This window comes from Chrysochloris asiatica, unplaced genomic scaffold (assembly GCF_000296735.1).
Source record: "Chrysochloris asiatica unplaced genomic scaffold, ChrAsi1.0 scaffold00030, whole genome shotgun sequence".
Taxonomy (NCBI): Eukaryota; Metazoa; Chordata; class Mammalia; order Afrosoricida; family Chrysochloridae; genus Chrysochloris; species Chrysochloris asiatica.
Window position 1 is genome coordinate 1,293,412 of NW_006408548.1, and position 11,589 is coordinate 1,305,000.

General features: G+C 38.5%; 1 protein-coding gene across 1 annotated transcript in view; it reads left to right on the plus strand.

Moving 5' to 3' along the window:
• The window catches only part of RAD18 (RAD18 homolog (S. cerevisiae)), a 152,655-nt gene that overhangs the window by 17,714 nt on the left and 123,352 nt on the right, over positions 1-11,589 (plus strand). Inside the window, exons 3-4 of the mRNA XM_006851574.1 lie at positions 3,163-3,224; positions 4,167-4,237. Of these exons, the coding sequence (XP_006851636.1) occupies positions 3,163-3,224; positions 4,167-4,237 (133 nt within the window). The remainder of the gene's footprint in view (positions 1-3,162; positions 3,225-4,166; positions 4,238-11,589) is intronic.

An 11,589-nucleotide genomic window follows, 5' to 3' on the forward strand; every position in this document is an offset into this window, starting at 1 on the left:
CTGAGGATCTGGAAGCAGGTCGCCAAGGCCAAGCCTGTCTTCCAGTATACCTCTAGTTCCCTATTTCAGACAAATGCTAAATAGTTATAATAATTAATACATTAATATGTTAAAAGTTGGGGCCTTGAGGCTGAATGCGGTCTTTGCTGCCTATGATCTTGGGGGAGCCCTGTGCCTCAGTTTCCCACTTGTAAATTGGGATTTATGCTACTTCCAGGTTCAATGTTTCTGTGAGGATCAAAAGAACAGAGAACACAGTAAGCACTAGATTGAACCATATGAATTTGCCAATATTTGACCTTTTTGAACTTAATCAAAAATGTAATTTCATATGGTTCAATGTAATAATGACAGGTGTTATTTATTTATTTTTTCCTAAAAAATGATTATTGTGTTGAGTCAATAAAATGTTATGAATGTGATTTGCTGATGAAAAGCCATTGAATCAGTACAATGGGATTGTTGTTAAGTGTTGTTAAGTCAGTCCCGGCTCAGAGCAACCTTGTATAGGGTTTCAGAGGAGTGTTTGAACTGCTGACCCTGCGGTTCAAACCAACCTTGCTGTCCAGCACATTTAGAGCTTGGGAAACTAAAAGAACAATCTGTTTAGCTGATTTGGATGAGCAGCCTGGTTAATAATAATAGATCTACAGATTTCCCAGAGAACAGCTTATAGCAAAGACATTCATAGTCCAGAGAATGAGTGTGTGTGTGTGGTGTTTTTTTTTTTAATAATTCATTTATTTCATTTTTGTTGTTGCAAATATACATAGCAAAAACCTACACTAATTCAAGTTTGTGCATGCAAATTTCATAACATTGAAAAATTGCATACTATTTCATAGAAAGATTGAGTTTCAATTCCGGAATCTGCTATTAGACTAGCACTGTGGCCATAACCTCGCTACATTTACTTGATCTCAACTTTCTCATTTTAAAAACGAGCTACTTTTTTCTTCTTAAAGGAACTTAAGCTTAATTATCTTTTTCAGGATTCATGTCATTTTTTGGCTCATCGTTTATTTCCTCTATAGTTAAAAAAAAAGCCACCCTCAAACTGAACCCATAAAACTGTTAATGTAATTACAATATTCAACTGTCAGTCTACTTGCTTTTACTGCCTTTCATCCATGCTGTTTATCCAAGTTGCCCTCTTTAAATGACTCAATTGTATGTTTAGAAAAAAGAGAGTATACCCACATTGATTCCTAGTACTGGAGGAAAGAAAAGGGCAAACCCTCTGAGAGTCCTCTGGAGATAATCCTGATTAACAGATTTGTTCCCTGCAGGTTTAGGTTGGTTCTCTAGAGAAGCAAGACTGTTGTTGGTGTGAAGTGCCATCGAGTCAGTTCCGACTCATAGTGATACTGTATAGGGTTTCCAAGGAGTGGCTGGTGACTTTGAACCGCTGACCTTGTGGTTCAAATCAACCTTGCTGTCCAGCGCATTAACCCACAGCACCACACCAGGACTCCATAGATAGTTTAATGGATAGATATATGATACCTCAAATAAATGGCTCATGTGATTGTAGAGGTGCAAGTTCAAAGTCTGTAGGTCAGCTATAAGACTTATGTAGCTGCAGGGGCTGATGATAGGTCAGACGGTGGACTGCTGGCTTTGGAGGCAAATTAATCCAAGGTAGCAGGTAAGATGGCAGGCTGCTGACTCATAGGCTGCTAAGGCTAAAAACTCCCAGGATCAGCAGGCAGTATGGCAGGCTGCTGACTCAAGGCCAAAGAACCAGAGGTCAGATGATGAGTCAGTTATAGGGCCCAGTCAGCAAAAAGCAAGGTTAGTCTGTGAAAATCCCTAATTAGATCATTTGGATGCATATTGTTTTTAATGTATATATATCTTATTTCAAAATTTATATTTTAAATTTTAGTAAGTAGAATTATCTAAGATGTGTTTATACAGTACCCAGTACAGGTCTTGCAAGTGTATGTACTGTCTACATTTTACAGACAGACGATACTGAGAGTGGTGCATGTTTATGAAGTTGTGACAATCTAGGGCCTATGACTGTTATATCTTTGATATGTTTTTACAGATTTCACTCTTGCACAAACTGAGATCTGGTCCTTGTCCTGGACTTCCAGGAAATCATTTCTAAACCCTTGGACTGTCAGGATTGAGAGGAACTCCTTTGTTTGCCTGGGGGGCTGTCAGATTGTAACAGTGATTTAAGGTGGGGATTCTGAGCCATACCAGCATTGTGATGTGGGGTGTTGGTTTAGAGTCATGCAGCCGGATTTCCTGAGGAGCTTGAAACTGAGATTAGCTAGGTAGCTATTCAGCTGTATCCACGAGATGGAGCCCCAATAAAGCCTCTGGACATCAAAACTTGGGTGAACTTCCCTGCTTGATAGTATTCAAAATAACTTTTGAGGGTTAAGAAAAGTTTTTGTGTTGTTTTTTTTCTTTTTTGCGTATTGGCACACATCAGTTCCAGGAGAGTAATTTCAGTGAATTATGTGAGTTCTAGAAAGTGAATCACTGAATGTAAGGATGTCTTGTTATTAAGTGCCATTGAGTTGGTTCTGACTCAAAGTGACCCTGTATGTAGTTTCCAAGTTTTTAAAAATCTTTGAAGGAGCAGAAAGCCTCACCTGTCTCCTGTTGAGCAACTGGCAGGCTTGAACCGTGGACCTTGTGGTTTGCAGTCCAGTGCTTATTGTATGGAGCCACCATACTCCCCAGAGTGTCTTGTTGTTAAGTGCTGTTGAAATGGTTCTAACTCATAGCCACCTCATGTAGGGTTACCGAGAAGCAGCTGGTGGGCTCGAACTGTCAACCTTAGGGTTCAAACTGACTTTGAGATCGAGTGCTTATTCTATAGTGCTCTCTTGGGAACCCCCAAACTTACAACTGATGTCAGAAGTGAGGGTGGTCTTGTGTGGGCAATGTGGCCTGTGTTTCTAAACTTTTCACATGCTGTTTCCTAAGAATGTATATAGTTAGACTTGTAAGTGTGAATAGAGTAGAAATTTGAGATTATAGTGGTCTGTCTTAAATTGTGGACAAATCCATCAGCTTTCAAAATGCCCTGCGTTAAGGATCACTAATTAAAGATAGTGATATGTCAGATTTTATTAGAAGTCAGATTCCTTTATTTATATGCCTGAATTAATTTATTCTGTTGCATTTGTGTTTTTACAGACTGTTCTCTCTGTATAAGAAAATTTCTGTCCTATAAAACTCAATGCCCAACTTGCTGTGTGGTGAGTTTTTTCTTCTCTTTTTATTTGTTATTTTTTGTTTGTTTGTTTACCTTAACAAATTTGGTGCTTCATACAAAAAGGAATCCTGGACGGTACCAATAGTTCACATGCTCATTACTAACAATAATATTGGACATTCAAGTCCACTCAGAGATTCCTCAGAAGAAAGGCCTGAATGTCTTCTGTAAAGTCAGCTGTTGAAAATCTGTGGTGCACAGTTCTACTATGGCACACATGGGGTCACCATGGAATAGATGGAAAGGTAGACTCAAAAGGAAAACTAAACATATGGGAGTAAAGAAAAAAGAGTGTCAGTTAGGTCGCTAGGATTAGTTACAGGGTTTGGGTTCTAGTTTGGGCACATTCAAGTTATTGAACTTCTCTGAACAGTTTCCTTATGTAAGAAATGGTGCTGTTTGGCTCCTAAGTGTGAGCTCTTTGCCTCTGTGGTGCACTGCCCTTGTCAAGATGGTGTCATCACTGGTATAAACTGCCCACTAGTCCTGCTGAATGATTGATCACTTCTCTCTGCATTCCTGAAATCCAGTTTTATTTTTAAACTCTTTAGATATTTAGTGACTCTTCTATTGTTATTACTTCAAAAAGTAGCTCTCTTCTGCTTTTCAGGAGACATTTTTGGGAAAACAAAGCTGACACTTTGAAGAAGAATTCTTGTCCATATTAGGTTTTAATCTCAGTCAGTATAGAGTATATGATTTTACCAGATGCTTTAGAGATCTTTTGCCAGGCTTTCACGCAGCAGATTCATTGTTTTAAAATTCTGTACTGGTATGAGATGAGAGTACATTCTTTTGAGGCTTTCCTGGAAGACTTAGTGGGTTGAGGAATTCTGGGAGGATAGATCACAGATTTTCAAAAACAAGACTGTGACAAGTAAATTATTGTGTCTGACCATTTTCCACTTTTTTTTTTTTTTTTTAGACAGTCACAGAAGCAGACCTGAAAAATAACCGCGTACTAGACGAACTGGTAAAAAGTTTGAATTTTGCACGGTATGATTTAGTTTTGTGACTAACCCCTAACTGATTTGCCTTTTAAATGTGTCCCCCCTACTCTGTGCAACTTTTAGATTAGGAATGCAAGGTAGTTTGTTTTTGGGGTAGCAGAAGGAAAGTATGAATAGTCATTATTCACAAATGAAAAATACATTTAATTATAGTAAGGTTTCCATGATTTCTTTAGCAGCAATTCTCCTGCCATAAAAAACAATTTAAAGTTAAAAATGCAAGTTTGAGCATTTTCTTACCTTTGTTGTTGTTAAGTGCTGTTGAGTCAGTTCCCTGTATAGAATTTCTGAGAAACAGCTGGTGGGTTTGAACTACTGATCTTATGATTTACAGTCCAGTTCTGGTTCTACAGCACCACCAAATTTATCTTTTGTATTTTCTGCGTCAACTCATGAATCAATCATTCCTCCAAGGAACCTTGGTACCTTTAATTGAATAATGGTATTTAAAAACCAAGATCTGGGTGCTGGGTGTGGTCATTGCTGCTGGGGTATCATTGCTTCTAGGCCCTCTCAGTGAACAGAGCTAGGCAGTATATGCACGGATACACACACACATGCACACGTTAATCCATATATACACATTTACCTATAATTGCTTCTATCTCTGTTATGTATTAATCTATTAAATCTTTTTATAAAACCTATTAATTCTTAATCTATATACTCAGCATGTATACAGTGATGTGCCACTTGACGTATTTAATTGCTGATACTTACGAAGCTCAGGAATGTAGCTTTACTTGTAAACTGACAAATGCATGATGGTGGCAGTGAGTTTGATCTATATAATATAAGTCAAGCAGAAATTTTTATTAAGACATACCATTTTTAGATTACAGTTTGGTTTTATATATATATATATGTAATTTCCAGTTTGTTGGAACATTCTTAAAGTTATATTAATTAAAAAATGTAAAGGGATTTATAACAATAGAATTTCATATTTGCTTACTATTATTTCCATCTACTACAAATGATCAAGTTTAGTACTCTGAATTCATCTAAAAGACCTTCCGGACTTTCACTGGTTAATTGTTTCCCCAAGCAAGGTAATTAAAAGATGGCACATTTGCCTAGATTAAGAAACACTGTGAGTCTTTGAATCTCATGATTAAAGTTATTATTTATCTTAAAGTCCTTCAGCAGTTTTATTTTTAAGTCTGTGAGAGAGGATAAAGCCCTGTTTCTACTGTGAAATATGTTTATTTTTTAATAGCATATGTTTTAGTTATCTTGTGCTACTATAACAGAAATACAAGAGTATATCTTAACAGAAATGTATTCTCTATCCATTTAGGAGATTAGAAGTCTGAAGTGAGAGTATCAGCTCTAGGAAAAAGTATTTTCTTTTTGTTGGTTCTGGAGGAAGTTCCTCACCTCCTTTCTACATCTGTGGTTCTGGCGTTCCTTGGAGACCTCCATGAGTCTTGACATCATGGGTGTAGCAGGTTCTCAGTACAGAGAAGCTGGGTCCAGCTCAGGGATAGTCGGGTCCCTTTCTCACTCCTAGTTCTTCCTCTTTTTATGTCTTGTGAGATAACAGCAGCTGCCAGGCCACAGCCCAGGAAAACTCCCTGATATCAGACACTTCTGAGTGTGAGGGTGGCGATGTGTTCAGTGATGTGCCTCACCCTCACTGCAGAGTGTTTTCCAGGAGCAGCTGGTAGGTTTGAACTACTCACCTTGAGGTTAGCAGTCTAGCGCTTATTCCACAGCACCACACCGACTCCTTCAGCTCACCCTAATCCTGCCTTCGTAGCATAACAAATATAACCTAATCTTTAAAGTTACCTAGTTTGGCCTCAGTAAGCACAGGCAGAGGTTAATCATACAGTACTGAGAATCCTGGCCTACCCAAGTTGACACATAATTTTGTGGGACATGATTTGACATATTTTATTATGTTTTTGATGAAAGTTTACACAACAAAGAGGTTCCCATTTAATGATTTCCATACATATTGCTCAGGGACATTGGTTACGTTTTTTAATAATGTGACAGCATGTCATTATTTCTTTATTGATTGGTCTATTTCCGTTAGTCTTCCAGTAAGTTTCCCTGCCCTCCACACACATTCAAACTTACCCTTACCTTGTCATCTTGACTTTAGAGCAAATATTGAACTTCTGGTGCCTGTTGTTAATGTTTCTGGGAGGTGCAATTGAGTCGATTCCAACTCATACAGATCCTGTACAAAACACTGCCCTGTCCTGTACCATCCTCATAATTGTTGTTACCTTTGAGCCCATTGCTGATGCCACTGTGTCAGTACATCTCATTGAGAGTCTCCCTCTTTTTCACAGAGCATCCACTTTTCTAAGCATGATATTCTTCTCCAGGGACCAGTCCCTTCTGATAGCATTCAAAGCATGAGAGAAACTTGTCATCCAGGCTTCTAAGGAACATTCTGGCTGTACTACTTCCAACACGATTTATTTGTTCTTTTTGGCAGTTCATGGTACTTTGAGTGTTTTTCTCTATTACCATAATTCAAAGGCATCAATTCATCTAGGATCTTCCTTATTCATTGTACAAATTTCACATGACGTGATTGAAAATAACAGGACTTGAGTAAGGCACACCTTAGTCCTCAAACTGATATACTTGCTTTTGAACATTTTAAAGAAGTCTCGCCACAGCAGATTTGTTTAATGCAACATGTTGTTTGATTTCTTGACTGCTGCTTCTGTGAGTACTGATTATGGATCGAAGCAAAATGAAGTCTTTCGCAACCTGAATCTTTTCTATGTCTATCATGTTATTATTATTTTTTTAAGTTTTTATTGTGAATTGAGTGTTCTCCATCCCTAGTGTCACTTCCTCTTTGGACAGGGTCTCATACTTCGTATTTCTCCCTTGATGGTTCCAGGGATCTACTGACTGCATAATCAGCCACTCCCCTCCTTTTGTTACCAAACATTTACATTTACCTTTCCAACACTCACTGTCAGACCTGATGGCAATCATTCCCTGTTGAACCACAGGAGTCCTTTCCCCCTCACCTTTTATTAACCCCATCCAGACAGGTTGGAAACAATTCAGTGTTTCCCTGTAGGTCTGGAGCTAGGTTCCCTATTGAAAACTTGTAAGCCAGTCACTTTCTTGCCTTTGTAGTCCCCCCATTTTGGGTAGCCAATGTCTTAAGTTCCCCATCCCTGTCGATCCTATGTACCAAGGGACTAGGAATGATCCTCACTTTAGAGATTTGCCTGCTACTTTGTCATAATGCATGAACAAGCATAGGCCAAGTTCATCCACTTGTAGTGGGTTACTCTTTCTTTTGTTTTTTCCTCTTCTTTAAACCTGTTTAGTCGTGTTCTGATCATCCAGTCATTGATGCCAGGTCAAATGGGTACTATCTGCAAGTGTGGGTGTTCTTGTGCATCTCCCCTCACTTCATATCAGCTGGATGATTCACACTCTGTTCTAGTCCTCTGGGGCCATGTCCCTGCCCCAGGGCCCAGGAGTCTCCAGGTCTTGTCATACTGCTGGTTAATCAGGTCTCAATCCACTTTAATAGGAATCTATTGGATGTAGTAGTAGGACTTAGTTAACAACTTCATTACTGTTTTTCCCCCTCTCCCCTTATCAGTGACCAACTTGGTCAGCAGCAGGGCCATATGCCTGCTAGTGTATTCCAATTGAATTTCAGTCTTGAAAGGGGGTTTGCCTTGAGGGGACCTGACCATTTGCCTTGATGACTCCCTAGGGAACAACTTGCTTGTTCTTGTAGTAGTTAATTGGACTGCTGCTATTGTTTTTTTTTCTTCTCGTCTTTCTTTCAAGAAGTATCTTCTGTTTTTCTAGCTGCTCCCGATTGATCTGCTTGTCCTTTCAAGTGGAAATTTCCTACCTCAGAAGATTCTGGATAGGGTATCAGGATTCCATCTATGGTCTTGTGCAGTGCAAAGGCTCTGCAGAGAGCCTTCTTCACTGGGCAAGTTCTAGCCCCATTTTAGGTATTTCAATCAGTTAGAGGCTGAAGATGGACTTAAAAGCTTTCTCTGGTGATGCTTTTGTCTATTCCTGTCTCTTTCCTTCAAGTATCTGTTTTACAATAGTAGGCAAAGGAAACCAAGATTCAAAAGACAGCCAAGCATCTTAACATCATTTCCCCACTTTTACCCATGTAAACCATGCCTCAATCTTTGTATCCAAGAGCCCTGTTGTTCCACAATTGTGCTTACATTGTTATTTACCTCTGTCTTATTTAGCCCATGTAAACCTGACTAGCTATTCTCCCATCCACTTTGTTTTTCCTTTCCCCTTCCCCATCTAGTGTATGCCCCACCAGCACCCAAACTATCCTGTGCCTATTCCATTCCGTGTGCTCCACTATCCTGTGCCTATTCCCTACCCTGTGCTCAACCTTCCCCTCCCTCCCCTCACCCCACCCCATACATCCAACAAACAAACAAACAAAATAAATAAATAAAGCCACATTGTTCATTATATAATCCAGTTTCTCAAATTATTTGCTCAGCATACAGATTGAATGAATATGGTGAAAGGATAGAACCATGGCACACAAGTTTCTTGATTTTAAACCATTCAGTATCCAATTGTTCTGTTCTAATGGCTGCCTCTTGGTCTTGTACAGGTTAATGGTGAGCACAATGTTCTGGAATACCCATCCTTCATAATACTATCCATAGTTTGTCATTATCCACACAGTTGACAGCCTTTGCATAGTCAATAAACATGAATAAATACTCTTTTAGTATTCTCTGCTTTCAATTAAGATCCATCTAATGTCAGCCAATAATCGCTCTAGTTATGCATCCTCTTCTGAATCAAGCTTGAATTTCTGAAAGTCTCCTGTCCATGTACTGTTGCAACCATTTTACTTGCATTGATATTAATGATTTTGTTCAATGTTTTCTGCATTCTGTTGAGTCACATTTATTAGGATTGGGCACAGATGTGGGCCTCGTTCAATCAGTTGGCCAGGGAGCTATCTTCCAGATTTCTTGGCATAGATGAATGTGTGCCTCCGGTGCTACATTGGTTTTTGAAAGACTTCAATTTGAATTTTATCAATTCCTGAAGTGGTGTCTTTGCCAATGCCTTCAGTGCAGCTTGGACTTTTTCCTTATCATCAATTCTTGATTATCATATGCTACCCCTTGAAATGGTAGAACACCAACCAATTCTTTTTGGTAAAGTGATTGTGTATATCTGCCATCTACTCTTAATGCTTTCTGCAAAACTCCTTAATTTGTCTATAGAATCCTTTGATATTTCAAGCTGAGGCCTGAGTTTTTTCTTCAGTTTTTTTCAGCTTGAGAAATGCTGACTATGTTCTCTTTTGGTTTTCTCCAGGTCTTTGCACATTTCACTATGTAATAATTGACTTTTTCTTCTCGAGCTGCCCTTTGAAATTTCTTGTTCAGCTCTTTTACATCTTAATTTTTTTTATTTGCTTTGATTTCTCTTCTGTCAGAGCATGTTTCATAGTTTTTTGTTTTAAATTCTAAATCGACTCAATAATGGTGCTCTATAGCCCTGTGCAATTCCACTGGGAGGACGGACTGGTAGGGTTTTTTTCCCCTCCTTTTTAAGTCTTTCATGTAACACAAACATTTTTATTACAGAAAGAATGTCGTCATTGCATAAATATAGAAAATAGGGAAAAAACAAAATGAGCAAGGGGCAGAATCCTTGTCATTCTAATCCAACAACTGTGAGATAGTAGCTATTCACATTCTGATTTATGTTTTTCTACTTTTATTTACTTTATTGTACAAGGCAACCTTCCAAACACATTTCTGAACATCATAATTCACCATTTTAGAGGCTATGTTATTAGAGAAAATAAAATTATTAAGAAGGAATAAAAGATCAGGCTGTCCTGTATTAAACATGCCATAATTACACAAAAGATGCTGCCACAATAACCTGAAGATGGCGTATAAGCTCTTTTTTTATATGAAAAAATAAATATACATTGTTTCCCTTCTAGTTCAATGGGGTGGGGGGCAAAAAACCAAAAGAGGCAAAAAAAGAGAGGAAGCAATTTTTTTTTGGCCTTTCTATTTTTTTCTGAAGCTTTTATTGTGAATTGAGTGATAGTTTACAGGACAGATCACCAGTGTTACACTCGACAAGTCATTTTTTTGTAGCATTGCAATGATTACAACCCCTCCACACATATCAGTTACCAGTATTTACCTCTCACCCCCACCCCCCCTTTTTTTTTTTTTTTTTTTGATGTATGCTAAATACACAGAAAAAATATACTAGTTTAAATGTCCAAAGGTCATATTTGGTAAGTCAGCCTCCTGCCGGCAGGTACACAGCCTTTCTCAGTCCATGGTCCTATAGTCCTTAGCAGTTCTATGTCTCTCTGCCTCCATCTCTGCTGTCACTGATTTTCTGGTTAGGATCCCATGCTCCACTCATGATGGTCCTAGGGTCCTCTCTTCCTGGAATGAAAGATTAACTACTTCCTCCCTTTTAGTTTCACATCTACTGCATTTACTGTGGTTGTGACAACCACAGTTTGTCATGATAGCAATTATCCACTATTGAATCCAAAACCTCCTATCATCAACTCCCCCTCCCCTTTCATCAGAACCATCTGGACAAGTGGAATACTATTCAGTGGGGATTTAACTTTACTTTTTAAATGTCTACCCTGCCACCTAAGTTAACATGTGTCTATAATCTGTCCAATGAATAATTCTCCCTTTCCTCCCACCCCTGGTAACCATCATAAGAAAGTTTATTATACAATGAAAACCTTTCTTGACTTTTCACAGTAGTGATCTCATACAGTAGCTGTCCCTTTTTATGAAATATTTAGGAATAAACATAACCAGAGAAACAAAGAACTTATACAAAGAAAATTACAAAGCTCTACTACAAGAAACCAAAAGAGACCTACAGAAGTGGAAGAACATACCATATTCTTAGATAGGAAGACTCAACATCGTGAAAATATCAATACTACCCAGAGCAATTTACACATACAATGCAATCCCAATCCAGATTCCAACAACATTCTTCAAAGAGATGGAAAAGACAATTACTAATTTTATATAGAAAGGAAAGAGACCCAGGATAAGCAAAGCACTGCTTAAAAGGAACAACAAGGTTGGAGGTCTCTCACTCCACGATTTCAAACTTTACTACATAACTACAGTGGTCAAAACAGCCTGGTACTGCTACAATGAAAGAGACATTGATCAATGGAACAGAATTAAGAATCCAGATATTAACCCAGCCACTTACAGCCAAATGATTTTCAACAAAGTGCCTAGGCACATTGCGTGGGGAAGTGACAGTCTCTTTAACAAATGGTGCTAGCAGAACTGGAAAGCGATATGTAAAAGA